Consider the following 23,176-nt stretch of genomic DNA (forward strand, 5'->3'; position numbering starts at 1 on the left):
AGACTGTAAGCTCCTGTGCTCATAGACTGTAAGCTCCTGTGCTCAGACTGTAAGCTCCTGTGCTCATAGACTGTAAGCTCCTGTGCTCATAGACTGTAAGCTCCTGTGCTCAGACTGTAAGCTCTCCTGTGCTCATAGACTGTAAGCTCCTGTGCTCATAGACTGTAAGCTCCTGTGCTCAGACTGTAAGCTCTCCTGTGCTCATAGACTGTAAGCTCCTGTGCTCATAGACTGTAAGCTCTCCTGTGCTCATAGATTGTAAGCTCTCCTGTGCTCAGACTGTAAGCTCTCCTGTGCTCATAGACTGTAAGCTCCTGTGCTCATAGACTGTAAGCTCCTGTGCTCAGACTGTAAGCTCTCCTGTGCTCATAGACTGTAAGCTCCTGTGCTCATAGACTGTAAGCTCCTGTGCTCATAGACTGTAAGCTCCTGTGCTCAGACTGTAAGCTCTCCTGTGCTCATAGACTGTAAGCTCCTGTGCTCATAGACTGTAAGCTCCTGTGCTCATAGACTGTAAGCTCTCCTGTGCTCATAGACTGTAAGCTCTCCTGTGCTCATAGATTGTAAGCCCTCCTGCTCGTAGATTGTAAGCTCCTGTGCTCATAGACTGTAAGCTCTCCTAGACATAGATTGTAAGCTCTTGAGGGCAGGCCCCTCACTCCTATCTCTTGAATTATTGATGAGCTTGGCACGTTGGTGCTATCCTCTGCATGTAAACTGGACTGTTGCTATTCGATAGCAGCAAGCTGATGAACTGGTACACATAGCTGCAGAATGTTTCATCATACAGCAATGGAGCATGATATACCTGGGGCTAGATAAATGTCTGTTAATATGTATGACCTAAAAGATCACCTGTGGTGGGTCCTCTCTCTGTCTCCTGCCCCTGGACACTAGCCTTCCTCATGTATTGGCCCCTGCTAATCCTTCTCAGGGCCCCTGACTGTCTCTGTCTCTCTCTGGCAGGGCGGTGAGCTCACCTTTTCCTTCTGTATCATCTTCTTGTATAAGTAGTCTGGATAGGTCCTCATAGGGAAGAAGGATCCGGAGCCCTCGGCACACATGAAGACCCCATTCTCGTAGACCACACGGCCGCGGCTGATGGTGACCAGGGGCACGCCGTGGCATCGCATATTCTCATACAGGTTGAAATCCCCGGCCTGGATCTGGGTGCTGGCTGAGATGGTCCTGGAGATCAGAGACGAGACGTAAGTCAAGGACTATAGAGACCTAGCTTAAGGTTCCTGGGCCCCGATGGAAAATCAGCATCATGGCCACCACCAACCTTTCATCTTCATATGTGGCCGAGGTGCCCCCTCTAGCACCAGGGCCTGGGTGTGACCACTACATCTCTACCCCGATAGCTGCTCCCCTGCCGCTGCCGTACATATACGTCTGGGACACTGGGAGCAATGGGGCTAAACAAAGTGGACTGTGAGCTCACAAGGTCATCACATCATCTACCTGGCCGCTTCGGGGTCCCAGACCACCACATCCGCATCAGCTCCGGGGATAATGCGTCCTTTGCGTGGGTACATGTTGTGGATCTTGGCTGCGTTGGAGCTTGTCACCGCCACAAAACGGTTCTCATCCATCTTACCGCCGATCTGCGGGACGTACAAAGATCATAAGGGGTCAATGTATATGCAGTGATACCCGGCCACCAGGGGGCACTGCTTTGCAGATGTGCTCCTGCTGCGGTGAAACAACAACTACCAGATTTTTGGCTGACAGGGCATAGTGGGTGTTGTAGTTTCACGCCGATAGTACAGCAGTCAGGCAAAAAGGCTGGGAGTTGTAGTCTGTGGTGTAAATCAATGTGAGGGCCGCTACTTGGGGCTTCAGCGCAGTTGACGTCAGTCTGGGAGCATTATTGAAATCCTAATGGACGTCCCATCAGCCATGTCATGACATGGACTCACCACTCCTCTCTCCCAGGTGACGCTCATGCGGTCCTGCACGCCTCCGACCCCGTGAGGAATTTTGGTGAAGTCGTCTTTGCCCATCGCCTTCTGTTTGGTGGTGAACGTCCTGTGGTCTGAGGCCACCACATTCAGGGTGTCACTGCCGAGAAGACAAGTCCGTCAGGGCTCTCCTAGATTCTGCACCCCAATTTATCCTTCCCCAACCCAATAACAGCATCCCGCCAGCCCTCTGTCGCACTACATGTCCAAGGACTACCCTCCACCCTCCATACTAATATGGAATGTCTCTATAGAAGGAGTGATGAAGATTGGGGGAGTTGTCCTCACTTACTTGGCCAGCAGACTCATGATGTAATTGGGGGTGTTAGCGTCTAGACGAAGTGGCGGGACAGTAACATAAGCGGCAGCATGTGACCATTCCTGGTGGTAGTAGTGAAGGCCGTTGAGGGTAGCGTGGGCTGTGGTGGTTTCTGCATAAACTGGTTTTCCTGTGGGGGAAAGAAATATAATTTAAGGAGAGTTCTGGTTCTTATTCACATTCATTTCTAGATAAGAGATGAATAAACCTGTCCCTAGGTGATGTTTAGCATGGCTTCAGTCTCTAAGTGGTGTATACAAACGGCTGCCTGTCTCTAGGTGATATATACATATGGCTGCCTGTCTCCACGTGATGTATAACATGGTTGCTTTTCTACAGATGAAATATAACAGGGCTGCTTGTCTCTAGGTGATAGATTACTTAGAAACAGGCAGCCATGTTATCCATCACATGGTTCCCTATCTCTAAGTCATGTAAGCATGGCGGCCTGTCTGTATATGATATACAGGTCCTTCTCAAGAAATTAGCATATTGTGATAAAGTTCATTATTTTCTGTAATGTACTGATAAACATTAGACTTTCATATATTTTAGATTCATTACACACAACTGAAGTAGTTCAAGCCTTTTCTTGTTTTAATATTGATGATTTTGGCATACAGCTCATGAAAACCCAAAATTCCTATCTCAAAAAATTAGCATATTTCATCCGATCAATAAAAGAAAAGTGTTTTTAATACAAAAAAAGTCAACCTTCAAATAATTAAGTTCAGTTATGCACTCAATACTTGGTCGGGAATCCTTTTGCAGAAATGACTGCTTCAATGCGGCAATGTGGCATGGAGGCAATCAGCCTGTGGCACTGCTGAGGTGTTATGGAGGCCCAGGATGCTTCGATAGTGGCCTTAAGCTTATCCAGAGTGTTGGGTCTTGCGTCTCTCAACTTTCTCTTCCCAATATCCCACAGATTCTCTATGGGGTTCAGGTCAGGAGAGTTGGCAGGCCAATTGAGCACAGTAATACCATGGTCAGTAAACCATTTACCAGTGGTTTTGGCACTGTGAGCAGGTGCCAGGTCGTGCTGAAAAATGAAATCTTCATCTCCATAAAGCTTTTCAGCAGATGGAAGCATGAAGTGCTCCAAAATCTCCTGATAGCTAGCTGCATTGACCCTGCCCTTGATAAAACACAGTGGACCAACACCAGCAGCTGACATGGCACCCCAGACCATCACTGACTGTGGGTACTTGACACTGGACTTCAGGCATTTTGGCATTTCCCTCTCCCCAGTCTTCCTCCAAACTCTGGCACCTTGATTTCCGAATGACATGCAAAATTTGCTTTCATCCGAAAAAAGTACTTTTGACCACTGAGCAACAGTCCAGTGCTGCTTCTCTGTAGCCAAGTCAGGCGCTTCTGCCGCTGTTTCTGGTTCAAAAGTGGCTTGACCTGGGGAATGCGCCACCTGTAGCCCATTTCCTGCACACAGGAGTGCCCCCCCGCAGTTGTCGCCCCTGAGGAAGCCAGAGAGCGAAACCCGGGTCGGGCAGGAACGTTACGTTTTTTACCTTTGTGATATGCCTTTTGTCTACTATCGCTTGTGAGTAGAATAAAACCTTTTAAACCAACTTTTAAGAGGGTGCTTCACTATTTGCCAATTATCTTAACCCTGCAGAGGAGGCGGTCTGGGGAGGATCGAATCCTTTGGGTGAGGAGGATAGAGGCTGGTGCCCTGTTTCATTCACCTGTGAACCGGATGACATAATCTCAAGCAGCGCGGTTTCAAAATTTCCCTTACTCGATTATCCAGTGTGAACTACCTACCACACTACATCGGAACCAGCAGAGCAAGTAACTGTCTGTGTTGGGACACAGGACTGACCTTTATATTTTATTTTACATTTCCTGCACACGCCTGTACACGGTGGCTCTGGATGTTTCTACTCCAGACTCAGTCCACTGCTTCCGCAGGTCCTTCTCCACAATCTTCCTCAGGGTCCGGTCACCTCTTCTTGTTGTGCAGCGTTTTCTGCCACACTTTTTCCTTCCCACAGACTTCCCACTGAGGTGCCTTGATACAGCACTCTGGGAACAGCCTATTCGTTCAGAAATTTCTTTCTGTGTCTTACCCTCTTGCTTGAGGGTGTCAATGATGGCCTTCTGGACAGCAGTCAGGTCGGCAGTCTTACCCATGATTGCGGTTTTGAGTAATGAACCAGGCTGGGAGTTTTTAAAAGCCTCAGGAATCTTTTGCAGGTGTTTAGAGTTAATTAGTTGATTCAGATGATTAGGTTAATAGCTCGTTTAGAGAACCTTTTCATGATATGCTAATTTTTTGAGATAGGAACTTTGGGTTTTCATGAGCTGTATGCCAAAATCATCAATATTAAAACAAGAAAAGGCTTGAACTACTTCAGTTGTGTGTAATGAATCTAAAATATATGAAAGTCTAATGTTTATCAGTACATTACAGAAAATAATGAACTTTATCACAATATGCAAATTTTTTGAAAAGGACCTGTATAACATGGCTATCTCTAGATCAGTGTTTCCCAACCAGTGTGCCTCCAGCTGTTGCAAAACTACAACTCCCAGCATACCCGGACAGCCTTTGGCTGTCGGAGCATGCTGGGAGGTGTAGTTTTGCAACAGCTGGAGGCACACTGGTTGGGAAACACTGCTCTAGATGGTGAATAACATGGCTGCCTGTCTCTAGGTGATATATATCATGACTGCCTGTGTCTAGATGATTTATAATATCATGGCTACATGTCTTAAGGTGATTTATAACATGGCATTCTGTCTCATTCGACAGCGGTTCTTATTCTCACAGGGCTTTCCTGGGAACCAGTAAGTAGGTGAGCGTACGCTGATTCGGAATGGATATGCTGCTGCAGGCAGAAATACTCCCGTTGGATTGGGACTACTTCTGATACCTACTATTGCAGATGGACGCTTGCTGTGTACATGTAATAGGGTTAATGAGCCAAGCTGGTGCCAAAATATGCCCCGTCCTCCAGACATCAGACATTCAGAAAAATTAAGAGGAGGTAAATGACACAATGACCTGTCATTCTGTAGCTTTAAAGAAAATGCGGTGGGGGGAGGGGGGCGGCGGGATTCAGTATTCTGCACCCTATAATGGCACTATGGGAATGAGGGGACACGAGGACACTGATCCTGACGTGTTCCTCTCTAACCTGATCCTCCAGCATAAACACCTTAATAATCAGTACAATGTACACCACTTCCATCTCCCAGGTCCACAGAGCCCCACGGGATCCTGGGTGCCGATCTCACCTTGCATTTTGGCAGAAGCAATGACATCTCCTGCAGACATACTGGACACGTTCACCAAGTACACAGGGCAAAAGGTCTGAGAAGTGGAGACAGAGAGGTAGCTACAAGGTTAGTGGAGCAGAAAACACAGGAATCAGGATTAGTCACTGACTAAGAAGTGACACTGTCAGAGATGCTGCAAATATCACAAGAACACACACAGGAGAAGCGTCCCACTACATATCACACACAGGAGCAGCGTCACATCACACACAGGAGAAGCGTCCCACTACATATCACACACAGGAGCAGCGTCACATCACACACAGGAGAAGCGTCCCACTACATATCACACACAGGAGCAGCGTCACATCTCGCACAGGAGCAGCGTCACACCACATATCACGCACAGGAGCAGAGTCCCACTACATACCACACACAGGAGCAGCGTCACACTACATACCACCCACAGGAGCAGCGTCCCACTACATACCACACACAGGAGCAGCGTCCCACTACATACCACACACAGGAGCAGAGTCCCACTACATACCACACACAGGAGCAGAGTCCCACTACATACCACACACAGGAGCAGCGTCACACTACATACCACACACAGGAGCAGCGTCACACTACATACCACACACAGGAGCAGCGTCACACTACATACCACACACAGGAGCAGCGTCACACTACATACCACACACAGGAGCAGCGTCACACTACATACCACACACAGGAGCAGCGTCACACTACATACCACACACAGGAGCAGCGTCACACTACATACCACACACAGGAGCAGCGTCACACTACATACCACACACAGGAGCAGCGTCACACTACATACCACACACAGGAGCAGCGTCACACTACATACCACACACAGGAGCAGCGTCACACTACATACCACACACAGGAGCAGCGTCACACTACATATCACTCACAGGAGCAGCGTCACATTACATATCACACAAGTCCACCACTGTTGCACTCTCACCCGGTTGGCGATGGTTATGGCTCGGTGCACGGCTTCCGCTTCCAGCTGTAATGAGGACAGGGCATTCATTAGTGTGAATAACAGACTTCTCCTATAACATTGTCTCCAGGCCAGTGACTGAAAACTCTATATTAGGGTTTATGCACACGGCCGTAGTCGCCTTTGCGGTCCGCAAATCGCGGATACACAAAACACGGATTACGGCCAAGAGCCTGCAGCCACTTTGTTCACTCCTACACAAATGTCCTATCCTTGTCCGCAAAATAGACAATAAGAAGACCTGTTCTATTTTTTTGCAGGGCCGTGGAGCAGACTTACAGATGCAGATAGCACACATTATTGTGCTGTCCGCATCTTTTGCAGTCCCATTGAGATGAATGGGTCTGCATCTGATCCGTAAAAAAAAAAAAATGCGGATCAGATACAGACCAAAACTACAACCGTGTGCATGAAGCATTACTGCTTTTAGGGGGCGGGTTCTTCCTGGCGTGATGTCAGAGCTGTGCTCTATGCTCTGAGCCAATCAGCATGATTTTCATAATCTAAGGGAAAGATGCTGCAGCATCATCCCCCCTACTTCTCCTCTCCATCTTCAGTTATTGTGTTGGGGTTTAAAAATGATGAACTATCCTGAAGATTGGTCATGAATATCCGATTGGTTGGGGTCTGGCTCTCACCTAGGCCTGTGACGTCACGTCCATCGGTCACATGGCCTCTGTGCAGCTCAATCACATCCCTGTAAATGGGACTGAACTGCAATACCAAGCACGGCCACTATACAATGTACGGCGCTGTGCTTGGTAAACTATGAGGATGCCGCAGCGCTCTTCCAAGAGCTGAGCTCCTTCAAACAGTTAATCAGTGGGAGTGCTGGGAGTCGGACCCCCACCGATCAGATACTGATGACCCATTCTGAGGAAAGATCATCAAAAATGTAATTCTCGGAAAACACCTTTGAGTGTTTTTAGTGCGGAGGGTGTGTGAATATTTACACACTAATTGTGTGAAATAACCGGCAGCAATAACTAGGGTTGGGCAATATCAAAAATATTCCCACGATAACGATATTAAGAAATATATCACGATAACGATATATAATCGCAATAAATGCCCATTTAGAAAAAAAACACTCAAGACATGTACTCGTGTTTCCTTGTTGCCCCCATACATTATAATGTCTCCTTGATGCCCCCATGCAGTAACATCTCTTAGTTGCCCACCAAGAACGGGGTCACCGTTCCCCCAAAATCTGATGTAGCGGCCGGGCCCCCTGCTGCTCAATTCATTCTCTGTGGGAGTGCTGGAGATAGCAGCGATCAACCATCTTCACCGCTCCCACAGAAAATGGGACAGCCTAGCGGAAAACCCCGATAAGTGGGTTGTTCAAAGTGCGCCCATTATAGGTGCACATTGTCAGGAAGGGCACCTTGGCATCATAAAGATGCCTTTCAGTCCAATAAGACATTGGGGGTCATTTACTAAAGACTGCTGCTTCCCATATGGGTCTTAGTCCCTACACACTACAGCCATATTACCGCAGCCCCCAGAGTGCAGCGACTGTTCTCACCCCCGGCCTCATGTGCAGCAGCCCCCAGAGTAGAGCAACTGTTCTCAGCCCCGGCCTCTCTGTGCAGCAGCCCCCAGAGCACAGCCACTGTTCTCAGCCCCGGCCTCTCTGTGCAGCAGCCCCCAGAGCGCAGCAACTGTTCTCAGCCCCGGCCTCTCTGTGCAGCAGACCCCAGAGGGCAGCGACTGTTCTCAGCCCCGGCCTCCCTGTGCAGCAGCCCCCAGAGTGCAGAGACTGTTCTCAGCCCCAGCCTCTCTGTGCAGCAGACCCCAGAGTGCAGAGACTGTTCTCAGCCCCGGCCTGTCTGTGCAGCAGACCCCAGAGCGCAGTGACTGTTCTCAGCCCCGGCCTCTCTGTGCAGCAGACCCCAGAGTGCAGTGACTGTTCTCAGCCCCGGCCTCTCTGTGCAGCAGCCCCCAGAGCGCAGCCACTGTTCTCAGCCCCGGCCTCTCTGTGCAGCAGCCCCCAGAGTGCAGTGACTGGCCCCGGCCTCTCTATGCAGCAGCCCCCAGAGTGCAGCGACTGTTCTCAGCCCCGGTCTCTCTGTGCAGCAGCCCCCAGAGTGCAGTGACTGTTCTCAGCCCCGGCCTCTCTGTGCAGCAGCCCCCAGAGGGCAGCGACTGTTCTCAGCCCCGGCCTCCCTGTGCAGCAGCCCCCAGAGTGCAGAGACTGTTCTCAGCCCCAGCCTCTCTGTGCAGCAGACCCCAGAGTGCAGAGACTGTTCTCAGCCCCGGCCTGTCTGTGCAGCAGACCCCAGAGCGCAGTGACTGTTCTCAGCCCCGGCCTCTCTGTGCAGCAGACCCCAGAGTGCAGTGACTGTTCTCAGCCCCGGCCTCTCTGTGCAGCAGCCCCCAGAGCGCAGCCACTGTTCTCAGCCCCGGCCTCTCTGTGCAGCAGCCCCCAGAGTGCAGTGACTGGCCCCGGCCTCTCTATGCAGCAGCCCCCAGAGTGCAGCGACTGTTCTCAGCCCCGGTCTCTCTGTGCAGCAGCCCCCAGAGTGCAGTGACTGTTCTCAGCCCCGGCCTGTCTGTGCAGCAGCCCCCAGAGTGCAGTGACTGTTCTCAGCCCCGGCCTGTCTGTGCAGCAGCCCCCAGAGTGCAGCAGCTGTTCTCAGCCCCAGCCTCTCTGTGCAGCAGCCCCCAGAGTGCAGCGACTGTTATCCAGCGCCGGTCTCCTGGCTCTGGGGGTTTACAGCCACTAGATGCCATTTCTTTGTGACCTAAAGGACTTATACTCCCATGACTAGGGTCGTCACAATACCAAAATTTTGATTCAATTTCAGTTCCATAAAAAAGTAATGCAATACTTGATACCACGCAAAAGTGTTCATTCCGCAATTTATGGAACGTGCGGCCCATAATAGAACAGTCCTATCCTATTTTTTTTTTAGGGGAGAAGGACACTAGAAAAAATTGAGAATTGTGTGTTTTTTACATGTTTTTTCTGTTACAGCGTTCACCGCATAGGAAATATTTAATACTTTAATAGTTTGGACTTTTTCGGACGTGGCGATATATATTTTTTTTAAGTAAATTGGGAAAGGGGGTGATTTAAAATCTTTATGTTTTGGTGTTTGTTTGTTTTTTTAATTTTTTATTTAATAACTATTTCCCCCCTTAGGGGCTAGAACCTGGGATCTTTTCATCCCTTGTCCTATGCACCCTGATAGATCTCTACTAGGGTGCATAGGATCTCACATTGTCCCGGCTGCCCTGGGCTTTGTGCATGCGGCTGCAGGGAGATTACCATGGCAGCCTTGGATGCGCCAGTAACCGATCGGAGCCCTGAGGTTACACTGCTGGGGCTCCGATCAGAAGCCACCACTGCACCACCAATGAGGAGGAGGAGACCCTGTGGCCACTGCCATTAATGATTATAATACTGGGGGGCTTGGGTGCACTGCGCCACCAATGATTATAATTTATAATACTGGGGTATAGGGGGGTGCACTGCGCCACCAATGGATGTAATTAACCCCATAATACAAATATAGACTGCGGGTGCCAGCCATATCACACAGCCGGCCTCAATGACAGGCATCCCACCGAACCGTGCCAATTAACCCCTCAGGTGCCACATTTGAGGGGTAAATTGCCTAGGTTCACGGGATCGCCGCTTCATGTCATTGAGACCGGGTGCCGGGTATGTGATACGGCCGGCACCCGCAGTCTATATTTGTATTGAGGGTAATTCTCATTGGTGGCGCAGCGGCAGCCGGATCACTGTGCCGGCTGTAATGTGCACCGGACGTTTTAGAGGCATTCAGCATTGTGATGTGCGTCTGCCCCTATGACGTCACTATAATACCGCGGTAATTAACAAATGGCGATATCACCATATCGCCGTTTCTTAATACCGCGGTATATCGTTTAGGGATCGACCGATTATCGGTTTGGCCGATATTATCGGCCGATATTGAGGATTTTGAACGTTATCGGTATCGGCATCTATTTTGCCGATATACCGATAACGTATTGGGAACACAGAACGCGCTGCTCTCAGCGTTCTCCGTGTTTTCTCCGCAGCACAGGGGAGAAGGAAGCAGTGTCTCCTCCCCCTGTGATGCTGCTGCCGCTGCCTCCAATGACAGGACGGAAGACAAGAGGAGGGGAGGGGCTGTGGCCGCTGCGCCACCAATGAAGATGAGTCTTTCATTATTTCAAATACAGGAGGCGGGAGCTGGCTGCAGAATCACATAGCCGGCTCCCGACCTCTATGAACGGCAGCTGCGGTCCGCGGTAGTTAACCTCTTAGGTGCCGCGGATCGCAGCTACCACTCATAGAGGTCGGGAGCCGGCTATGTGATTCTGCAGCCAGCTCCCGCCTCCTGTATATGAAAGAGAGGTATCTTCATTGGTGGCGCAGTGCGCCCCCCCCCCCCCCCAAGCAGTGCGCCCCCCACCCCAATAGTTAAAACATTGGTGGCGCAGTGCGCCCCCCCCCCCCCTCAAGCCCCCTAGTATTAGTCATTGGTGGCACAGTGCGCCCCCCCACCCCCATCCCAATAGTAAAAACCTTGGTGGCGCAGTGCGCCCCCCCCCCCCCCCCCCCCCCCCAGTTCTAATCATTGGTGGCAGTGGCCACAGGATCCCCTCTCCCCTGCTCCTCCGATCGGAGCCCCAGCAGTGTAAGCATGGGGCTCCGATCGGTTACCATGGCAGCCAGGACGCTATTGAAGCCCTGGCTGCCATAGTCAGCTCCATGCTGCTGTGTGCACAGAGCACAGGGCAGCAGGGAGAGTGCGAGATCCTATTCACTCTGATAGAGTTCTATCAGGGTGAATAGGACAAGGGTTCTAGTCCCTAAGGGGGCTAAAAGTTAGTAAAAAAAAAAAAACACAAAAATATTAAGTATAAATGAAAAAGATTTACAAAAAAAAAATAATAATAATACACGTTAACAATAAACATTAATTTTCAGCAGATTTGTGTAGGAATTTTTTTTTCCTCAAAAATAAAAATACCCAGAATATCGGTATAAATTATCGGCTATCGGCCTGAAAGTTGACAAATTATCGGTATCGGCCCTAAAAAATCAATATCGGTCGATCCCTAATATCGTTTAATACCGGTTTATCGCCAAACCCTAGCAATAACTATAAGAATAGAACAGACTGGAACTGAACCAACACCAGTGATGCCAAACATGCTGCTGCAATGCCCCAGATCAGCCACCAGAGGCAGCGGTGCTCACAGTCTACGTTGTTTTCTATACTGTGAATTTGGCCAAGTTGGGGGCGGCGAATTCAGAGGAATTGGCGCCAATCTCGACGCTGCTGCTCATACCTCCTCGGGCCGACTGATCTCAATCCCTTCAGGGCCGGTGATTCCAAGCTCTAAGGTTTCCTTGGCACCCTGCAAGGAAATTTCAAAGCTGGCATTATATGGGCAAATGCAGACAACAACAGAAACTGAAAGGGGCGCGCACTTTCGACGATCACTTTCCGTGCGTCACACATGGGAGCTTACGGAGGTCAGCCACTTCTTTGAAGGCTATGGACACTTTTGGGGAAATTTTTTTATGATTGCATTTTACTCACTTTTGCTAAAAATCTTTTTATTCAAATGTTTAGCCATTTCCGAGATGCAAGGTTTTAAAAACCAGCCTATTTGCAGGTTGTCACAGTCAGTTTTTTTATCCTTTCATCTGACGGCTCATGTGTAACTCCTATATTTGATCTCCTGACTTCATAAACACTCATTTTAGAATAAGATAGGAATATAGCTTAAATAAGTGTTTATGAGGTCAGGAGATCAGAGATGAGAGCTACACATGAGCTGTCAGATGACGGTATTTTAAAACCGAGTGTAACAGCCTGCAAACACCGTGTATCTTAGGATTTCTAGCACAAAATGTGTAAAATGTAGTCATAAAAAAATGCCCCCAAAAGGAGTCCATATTAAATATTCACTCCACATCCGGAGCTGAACTCTGACTTCTGCTGATTTCCTGTTAACTCTCGAGTGCACATTTTCCTGCTGGCTCAGCGTCTGTACCGGGCATGCTCTGCTGCCGTGCATTGTGGGAGATGTAATGTACCCGAGTCTGCTGTAGGTAAGATTACATCGCCCACAATGCACTGCAGCAGCTTTAGGACTGAATCTACAGGCGCCCCGTCCTACTCCAGATCAGTCCTGGTTCAGTTTCGTCAAAGCCAAAAAGGCGCTCAACTTCACCTCTCCATTCTGCACTGAAACCTCTGAACGTTTATACTCCAGTCACACCCAGAGCTGCATTCAGAATTCTGCTGCCTGGCTGTGCTGACATGTAGTTTTCTCTATTGCGCTGCACTACATCTCCCGCTATGCAACACTGCAGAGCGCAATATACTGGAGGAGAACAGGTACTGTGGCAGTGAATGCAGCTCTGGAGGTGACTAGAAAATGACATGATCATACAGCCACGCAAGGCATTATAGTGGTCTCCTCACCTCGGCCACCAGGTCTCCGTTCTCGGCGTGGACTCGGGTGACCACGCCCAGATCCTTGCAGTGTCGGAAGACCTGGTAGAGCTCGCTGTCCCTCAGCATGTACAGGTCCTTGTAGGTCATGAACATCTGGAAGGAGTTCACCCCCTTCTCCCGGACTAAGGTCTCCATCTCAGCCCTGACCTGCAAGATAGAGGGAGAAACCATGGCAACGGATGTGACCCCAGGGCGTAAACAGTGGAGAGGGATCACATAATACCAGACATGGTGGATGAAGCCGCTATAATATTACAACCACCGCTAACGGCCACCATAACCTGGCTGTCACAGCTTTCCCAAGACCCTGAATAACATACCAACCTGCTTTATGATGTAGAGTTACCTTCTGGCTTCGCTGTGTCAGTCTTCACTGCAGTCCTGGTATTCTACTCTTAAACCAGAAAGTACAGGAGGAACAGGGCTGGCAATAATCATATATAACATGAGCCCAGAGGGGGGGGGTCAGAGACTATAATCCCGCAGGATCTGCCTGTATAAGGGGAGATTAATACAGGAGATCCGGACCGGCGATCACTGTCCGCCCAGCGAATGGCGACGCAGTACCTTGGATCCCCACCAGGTGACGCCCATGTGGAGGGCGTAGTCGCAGCAGACTTTGGGATCGGCCAGGCTCCTGCACTTCTCGTAGGCGTCCAGCAGCGACATGTCTTTGTCCGGAAGGACGTGTCCAATCACCATTGTGGTCCCTCCCATCAGCGCAGCCTGCGGGGTGAGAGAGAACAACATCACGTTACAGGAGCGACCGTCTGTGTGCCCCCCATGTATACCCCACCCACCAGTCCGTACTATGAAGAAGGAATACTTCATGACCTCCTCTATACTCCAGTCGCATCCAAAGCTGCAGTCACAATTACACTGACATAACCCTTGAGCTGCAGGCTGCACACAATGGAGACTGTCAGCAAGGAGCTGTCCCAAGTCCTGAAATAAATACTAACTCTGCAGACGACCAGGAATGTAGAATCCAGACCAGACAATGTGACGTGTGCAATATACGCCGTATCTCCTTGTATACTGCGATACACGTGCAGTATACGCCGTATCTCCCCGTATGCTGCGATACACGTGCAGTATACGCCGTATCTCCCCGTATGCTGCGATACACGTGCAGTATACGCCGTATCTCCCCGTATGCTGCGATACGCGTGCAGTATACGCCGTATCTCCCCGTATGCTGCGATACGCGTGCAGTATACGCCGTATCTCCCCGTATGCTGCGATACACGTGCAGTATACGCCGTATCTCCCCGTATGCTGCGATACACGTGCAGTATACGCCGTATCTCCCCGTATGCTGCGATACACGTGCAGTATACGCCGTATCTCCCCGTATGCTGCGATACACGTGCAGTATACGCCGTATCTCCCCGTATGCTGCGATACACGTGCAGTATACGCCGTATCTCCCCGTATGCTGCGATACACGTGCAGTATACGCCGTATCTCCCCGTATGCTGCGATACACGTGCAGTATACGCCGTATCTCCCCGTATGCTGCGATACACGTGCAGTATACGCCGTATCTCCCCGTATGCTGCGATACACGTGCAGTATACGCCGTATCTCCCCATATGCTGCGATACACGTGCAGTATACGCCGTATCTCCCCGTATGCTGCGATACACGTGCAGTATACGCCGTATCTCCCCGTATGCTGCGATACACGTGCAGTATACGCCGTATCTCCCCGTATGCTGCGATACACGTGCAGTATACGCCGTATCTCCCCGTATGCTGCGATACACGTGCAGTATACGCCGTATCTCCCCGTATGCTGCGATACACGTGCAGTATACGCCGTATCTCCCCATATGCTGCGATACACGTGCAGTATACGCCGTATCTCCCCGTATGCTGCGATACACGTGCAGTATAGGCCGTATCTCCCCGTATGCTGCGATACACGTGCAGTATACGCCGTATCTCCCCGTATGCTGCGATACACGTGCAGTATACGCCGTATCTCCCCGTATGCTGCGATACACGTGCAGTATACGCCGTATCTCCCCGTATGCTGCGATACACGTGCAGTATACGCCGTATCTCCCCGTATGCTGCGATACACGTGCAGTACACGCCGTATCTCCTTGTATGCTGTGATACACGTGCCGTATACACCATATATCCCCGTATGCTGTGATACACGTGCAGTATACACCGTATGTCCCCGTATGCTGTGATACGCGTGCAGTATACACCGTATGCTGTGATACGCGTGCAGTATACACCGTATGTCCCCGTATGCTGTGATACGCGTGCAGTATACACCGTATGTCCCCGTATGCTGTGATACGCGTGCAGTATACACCGTATATCCCCGTACGCTGTGATACACATTATCCTCCGTATTTCTCTCGGTCACCATTGTCCCTTGTAAGAATGGAGCCGTCCCCAGAGTCAGACAATGGAGCGTTGTGCGATCAGCCGCTCATCCTGCGACCCCGGATACGTGATATCATACAGTGAACACACCCCACAGTCATGGGGAGAGGTCGCCTGTCCAAGGCTTCTGGGTACAAGATCCAGGACATATATCTGCAGAAACCTGACAAAAGTGTGAACAGGGTCCTGCACAGGGTCAATAGGAGCAGAGTGCTGTACTGATGTATCATCAATGTATCGCTGGAGAATCAGTAATGTATCCATAGTACATCACTTGGGTATCACTGATCATCCTCTGCCCCCTGTATGGCGGTTCATCCTCTGCCCCCTGTATGGCGGTTCACACTCATCCTCTGCTCCCTGTATGGCCGTTCACACTCATCCTCTGCCCCCCTGTATGGCGGTTCACACTCCTCCTCTGCCCCCTGTATGGCGGTTCACACTCCTCCTCTGCCCCCTGTATGCGGTTCACACTCATCCTCTGCCCCCCTGTATGGCGGTTCACACTCATCCTCTGCCCCCTGTATGGCCGTTCACACTCATCCTCTGCCCCCTGTATGGCCGTTCACACTCATCCTCTGCCCCCTGTATGGCCGTTCACACTCATCCTCTGCCCCCTGTATGGCCGTTCACACTCATCCTCTGCCCCCTGTATGGCCGTTCACACTCATCCTCTGCCCCCTGTATGGCCGTTCACACTCATCCTCTGCCCCCTGTATGGCCGTTCACACTCATCCTCTGCCCCCTGTATGGCCGTTCACACTCATCCTCTGCCCCCTGTATGGCCGTTCACACTCATCCTCTGCCCCCTGTATGGCCGTTCACACTCATCCTCTGCCCCCTGTATGGCCGTTCACACTCATCCTCTGCCCCCTGTATGGCCGTTCACACTCATCCTCTGCCCCCTGTATGGCCGTTCACACTCATCCTCTGCCCCCTGTATGGCCGTTCACACTCATCCTCTGCCCCCTTTATGGCGGTTCACACTCATCCTCTGCCCCCTGTATGGCGGTTCACACTCATCCTCTGCCCCCCTGTATGGCCGTTCACACTCATCCTCTGCCCCCTGTATGGCGGTTCACACTCATCCTCTGCCCCCTGTATGGCCGTTCACACTCATCCTCTGCTCCCTGTATGGCCGTTCACACTCATCCTCTGCCCCCTGTATGGCCGTTCACACTCATCCTCTGCCCCCTGTATGGCCGTTCACACTCATCCTCTGCCCCCTGTATGGCCGTTCACACTCATCCTCTGCCCCCTGTATGGCGGTTCACACTCATCCTCTGCCCCCTGTATGGCCGTTCACACTCCTCCTCTGCCCCCTGTATGGCGGTTCACACTCATCCTCTGCTCCCTGTATGGCCGTTCACACTCATCCTCTGCTCCCTGTATGGCGGTTCACACTCATCCTCTGCCCCCTGTATGGCGGTTCACACTCATCCTCTGCTCCCTGTATGGCCGTTCACACTCATCCTCTGCCCCCTGTATGGCCGTTCACACTCATCCTCTGCTCCCTGTATGGCCGTTCACACTCATCCTCTGCCCCCTGTATGGCGGTTCACACTCATCCTCTGCCCCCTGTATGGCGGTTCACACTCATCCTCTGCTCCCTGTATGGCCGTTCACACTCATCCTCTGCCCCCTGTATGGCGGTTCACACTCATCCTCTGCTCCCTGTATGGCCGTTCACACTCATCCTCTGCCCCCCTGTATGGCCGTTCACACTCATCCTCTGCCCCCCTGTATGGCCGTTCACACTCATCCTCTGCCCCCTGTATGGCCGTTCACACTCATCCTCTGCCCCCTGTATGGCGGTTCACACTCATCCTCTGCCCCCTGTATGGCGGTTCACACTCATCCTCTGCCCCCTGTATGGCGGTTCACACTCATCCTCTGCTCCCTGTATGGCCGTTCACACTCATCCTCTGCTCCCTGTATGGCGGTTCACACTCATCCTCTGCTCCCTGTATGGCCGTTCACACTCATCCTCTGCTCCCTGTATGGCGGTTCACACTCATCCTCTGCTCCCTGTATGGCGGTTCACACTCATCCTCAGCCCCCTGTATGGCGGTTCACACTCATCCTCTGCTCCCTGTATGGCGGTTCACACTCATCCTCTGCTCCCTGTATGGCCGTTCACACTCCTCCTCTGCCCCCTGTATGGTCACAGGAGGGCGGTAGTTTCACAACTCTGGATCTTTCAAAGACAATTCTATGGCGTCCACAAGAAGTCCTCTATAATCCAGAACATTTTATTCCATGTGCAGGTGTCCAAGTAAGTACACATTATAAGACGAGAGTACTCACCTGGAGATCTGCACATTAGGAATAAAATGTTCTGACTTACAGAAGACGGGCAGTAATACGGCGGCATAGACTGCGGCGCTCTGTTATATAATATCCATTATAGTCATACCCGATGTGACACTGCAGTGAGAGGGGACGAGACAGGAATATGTAATCCCCTCCACGGCCTCCATACAACACAACTGAATTTCAAGGCCTCTGATTTTAGGACAAAGATGCGGAAGGCCGGGCCCCCCGGAGGCCTCAGGTTTCCATAGACACGTGAACAGAAGAGAGAACTCACTACACAAAGCCAAAAATCTGAGGGACACCAAGGGCAGGGGAGACCTTATCAGCCGCTCCTCTTATAACACCGCTGTACTGTAATAAGATGGGACTGATATCAGCCGATCCTATTATAACACCGCTGTACTGTAATAAGATGGGACTGATATCAGCCGCTCCTCTTATAACACCGCTGTACTGTAATAAGATGGGACTGATATCAGCCGATCCTATTATAACACCGCTGTACTGTAATAAGATGGGACTGATATCAGCCGCTCCTCTTATAACACCGCTGTACTGTAATAAGATGGGACTGATATCAGCCGCTCCTCTTATAACACGGCTGTACTGTAATAAGATAGGACTGATATAAGAGGAGCGGCTGATAACACCGCTGTACTGTAATAAGATGTGTCTGATATCAGCCGCTCCTCTAATAACACCGCTGTACTGTAATAAGATGGGACTGATATCAGCCGCTCCTCTTATAACACCGCTGTACTGTAATAAGATGGGACTGATATCAGCCGCTCCTCTTATAACACCGCTGTACTGTAATAAGATGGGACTGATATCAGCCGCTCCTCTTATAACACCGCTGTACTGTAATAAGATGGGACTGATATCAGCCGATCCTATTATAACACCGCTGTACTGTAATAAGATGGGACATCCTGTATATGAGCTGCTCCTCTTTCACCCTGCACCTCCTGAGGACATTTTAGGCTGTCAATATTACACAAGGCACAACAGATGTATGAGGATAACACCTAGACCGTCTGCACAGCACCGAGTATCATACAGGAGATGTACGAGGATAACACCTAGACCCTCTGCACAGCACCGAGTATCATACAGGAGATGTATGAGGATAACACCTAGACCCTCTGCACAGCACCGAGTATCATACAGGAGATGTATGAGGATAACACCTAGACCCTCTGCACAGCACCGAGTATCATACAGGAGATGTATGAGGATAACACCTAGACCCTCTGCACAGCACCGAGTATCATACAGGAGATGTATGAGGATAACACCTAGACCCTCTGCACAGCACCGAGTATCATACAGGAGATGTATACACTGAGAAGAGAATAGCCTGCCCCCCCCACCCCCCCCCCCCCCCACCTCCCTAATCTCTCATGAGAGGATTAACAGATCATGACAACTATATGGCAAGTGATACCAGGTCACCATTTCTGGGGTCAGCGATTCTGTATATCAGGGTGGTCTTGTCTCAGGTCATTGCCGGGTCAGCGACTTTTATCTTATTAGACTCTGCCCCATAAATAACAACACAAAGGAAACCGGAGAGAAAATAGAAACATTGCAAATATATAAATGACGGCGGTGAATATGTGATATATCTGGTGACTGAATATGATATAACCGGTGAGTACAGTATATGATAAAACCGGTGAGTACAGTATATATATATATATATATATATATATATATATATATATATATATACAGTACAGACCAAAAGTTTGGACACACCTTCTCATTCAAAGAGTTTTCTTTATTTTCATGACTATGAAGGCATCAAAACTATGAATTAACACATGTGGAATTATATACATAACAAACAAGTGTGAAACAACTGAAAATATGTCATATTCTAGGTTCTTCAAAGTAGCCACCTTTTGCTTTGATTACTGCTTTGCACACTCTTGGCATTCTCTTGATGAACTTCAAGAGGTAGTCCCCTGAAATGGTCTTCCAACAGTCTTGAAGGAGTTCCCAGAGATGCTTAGCACTTGTTGGCCCTTTTGCCTTCACTCTTCGGTCCAGCTCACCCCAAACCATCTCGATTGGGTTCAGGTCCGGTGACTGTGGAGGCCAGGTCATCTGGCGCAGCACCCCATCACTCTCCTTCATGGTCAAATAGCCCTTACTTTCAAAGTTTTCCCAATTTTTCGGCTGACTGACTGACCTTCATTTCTTAAAGTAATGATGGCCACTCGTTTTTCTTTACTTAGCTGCTTTTTTCTTGCCATAATACAAATTCTAACAGTCTATTCAGTAGGACTATCAGCTGTGTATCCACCTGACTTCTCCTCAACGCCACTGATGGTCCCAACCCCATTTTTAAGGCAAGAAATCCTACTTATTAAACCTGACAGGGCACACCTGTGAAGTGAAAACCATTTCAGGGGACTACCTCTTGAAGCTCATCAAGAGAATGCCAAGAGTGTGCAAAGCAGTAATCAAAGCAAAAGGTGGCTACTTTGAAGAACCTAGAATAGGACATATTTTCAGTTGTTTCACACTTGTTTGTTATGTATATAATTCCACATGTGTTAATTCATAGTTTTGATGCCTTCAGTGTGAATCTACAATTTTCATAGTCATGAAAATAAAGAAAAAACTCTTTGAATGAGAAAGTGTGTCCAAACTTTTGGTCTGTACTGTATATATAGTGGCAGTATACGGTATAACCGGTGAGTACAGTATACGGTATAACCGGTGAGTACAGAATACGATATAACCGGTGAGTACAGAATACGATATAACCGGTGAGTACAGTATACGGTATAACCGGTGAGTACAGTATACGGTATAACCGGTGAGTACAGTATACGATATAACCGGTGAGTACAGAATACGATATAACCGGTGAGTACAGTATACGATATAACCGGTGAGTACAGTATACGATATAACCGGTGAGTACAGTATACGATATAACCGGTGAGTACAGTATACGATATAACCGGTGAGTACAGTATACGATATAACCGGTGAGTACAGTATACGATATAACCGGTGAGTACAGTATACGATATAACCGGTGAGTACAGTATACGATATAACCGGTGAGTACAGTATATGATATAACCGGTGAGTACAGTATATATATATATATATATACACATATCCGGTGAGTACAGTATATATATACACATATCTGGTGAGTACAGTATATGGTATAACCAGTGAGTACAGTATATATATATACACATATCCGGTGAGTACAGTATATGGTATAACCGGTGAGTACAGTATATATGAGAAGAGGGAGGTTATGATATCTTTATATAAACATGTAAATATATCTCTATAATAACCTATGTGATAAATTATTTTTTCTCTCATGCAGCAGAGGTCACAGGGTCACCTCTGACGGTTAATGAAGTCAGCGCATTACTTTCCCGCAGTTGTGGCGTTGGCTCCTGCCGGGTACCAGCTGGAGGTGTGAGGAGATACGGGCTTCCATATCTTCCTGATGACACACATACGCAGGGACAGAGTGTGGATCCAGGGATCTGCCCGATCACCAGCAGGGGGCGCAGGAAGGACATTTTTTTCCACTTTATTACATTTTGGACAGGACACGTATGAGCAGACGCTGCCTGTAGGCGGCTCTCACCCCCGAGATGAAGGACGGCTGCGGTCAGGTGACAGTCCTGCCATTATTTGGCCCCAGTAGCCGTGATCTAAGCCGGGCCCTCTGGTCTCATCTCGTTAGCGGTTTGGTAGACACGGGGCGCTGTCTCCGCCGTATGTGTGAATTATTCATATAGATGTGTCTGGCGCGGCCGTCTGTGATGTCTGGCCCGCCAGCCGCAGCTCATCTCTCTGTTCTCTTTCATTCTGCCCCTGTTTCTTCCACGTGTTAAAGCCACCCTTCAGGGAGGGAAGGCGACACAAGTTTAACCCTTACACTTCTGCAGATCAAGACCAGGACTGTGCCGGGGGTGAGAAGAGAGATTCACGGATTCCCCTCCCCGCTGGATGCATAACGTCTGCTTTCTCACGGTGCTTTCTGTTCAGATACAGTGGGGGAAATAATTATTTGACCCCTCACTGATTTTGTAAGTTTGTCCAATGACAAAGAAATGAAAAGTCTCAGAACAGTATCATTTCAATGGTAGGTTTATTGTAACAGTGGCAGATAGCACATCAAAAGGAAAATCGAAAAAATAACTTTAAATAAAAGATAGCAACTGATTTGCATTTCATTGAGTGAAATAAGTATTTGAACCCCTACCAACCATTAAGAGTTCTGGCTCCCACAGAGTGGTTAGACACTTCTACTCAATTAGTCACCCTCATTAAGGACACCTGTCTTAACTAGTCACCTGTATAAAAGACACCTGTCCACAGAATCAATCAATCAAGCAGACTCCAAACTCTCCAACATGGGAAAGACCAAAGAGCTGTCCAAGGATGTCAGAGACAAAATTGTAGACCTGCACAAGGCTGGAATGGGCTACAAAACCATTAGCAAGAAGCTGGGAGAGAAGGTGACAACTGTTGGTGCGATTGTTCGAAAATGGAAGGAGCACAAAATGACCATCAATCGACCTCGCTCTGGGGCTCCACGCAAGATCTCACCTCGTGGGGTGTCAATGGTTCTGAGAAAGGTGAAAAAGCATCCTAGAACTACACGGGAGGAGTTAGTTAATGACCTCAAATTAGCAGGGACCACAGTCACCAAGAAAACCATTGGAAACACATTACACCGCAATGGATTAAAATCCTGCAGGGCTCGCAAGGTCCCCCTGCTCAGGAAGGCACATGTGCAGGCCCGTCTGAAGTTTGCCAATGAACACCTGAATGATTCAGAGAGTGACTGGGAGAAGGTGCTGTGGTCTGATGAGACCAAAATAGAGCTCTTTGGCATTAACTCAACTCGCTGTGTTTGGAGGAAGAAAAATGCTGCCTATGACCCCCAAAACACCGTCCCCACCGTCAAGCATGGGGGTGGAAACATTTTGCTTTGGGGGTGTTTTTCTGCTAAGGGCACAGGACAACTTATTCGCATAAACGGGAAAATGGACGGAGCCATGTATCGTGAAATCCTGAGCGACAACCTCCTTCCCTCTGCCAGGAAACTGAAAATGGGTCGTGGATGGGTGTTCCAGCACGACAATGACCCAAAACATACAGCAAAGGCAACAAAGGAGTGGCTCAAGAAGAAGCACATTAAGGTCATGGAGTGGCCTAGTCAGTCTCCGGACCTTAATCCAATCGAAAACCTATGGAGGGAGCTCAAGCTCAGAGTTGCACAGAGACAGCCTCGAAACCTTAGGGATTTAGAGATGATCTGCAAAGAGGAGTGGACCAACATTCCTCCTAAAATGTGCGCAAACTTGGTCATCAATTACAAGAAACGTTGTACCTCTGTGCT

General features: G+C 49.4%; 1 protein-coding gene across 1 annotated transcript in view; it reads right to left on the bottom strand.

The window, feature by feature from the left end:
* DPYSL5 (dihydropyrimidinase like 5) overlaps nt 1-23,176 on the bottom strand; it is a 59,130-nt gene that overhangs the window by 9,037 nt on the left and 26,917 nt on the right. The window contains exons 3-11 of the mRNA XM_040430945.1: nt 13,624-13,782; nt 13,024-13,203; nt 11,879-11,947; nt 6,527-6,571; nt 5,545-5,620; nt 2,257-2,413; nt 1,923-2,064; nt 1,465-1,607; nt 981-1,188 (exon numbers count right to left, since the gene is read on the bottom strand). Coding sequence (XP_040286879.1) covers nt 981-1,188; nt 1,465-1,607; nt 1,923-2,064; nt 2,257-2,413; nt 5,545-5,620; nt 6,527-6,571; nt 11,879-11,947; nt 13,024-13,203; nt 13,624-13,782 — 1,179 coding nt within the window. The remainder of the gene's footprint in view (nt 1-980; nt 1,189-1,464; nt 1,608-1,922; nt 2,065-2,256; nt 2,414-5,544; nt 5,621-6,526; nt 6,572-11,878; nt 11,948-13,023; nt 13,204-13,623; nt 13,783-23,176) is intronic.

The sequence above is a fragment of the Bufo bufo genome, chromosome 4 (assembly GCF_905171765.1).
Source record: "Bufo bufo chromosome 4, aBufBuf1.1, whole genome shotgun sequence".
Lineage (NCBI taxonomy): Eukaryota > Metazoa > Chordata > Amphibia > Anura > Bufonidae > Bufo > Bufo bufo.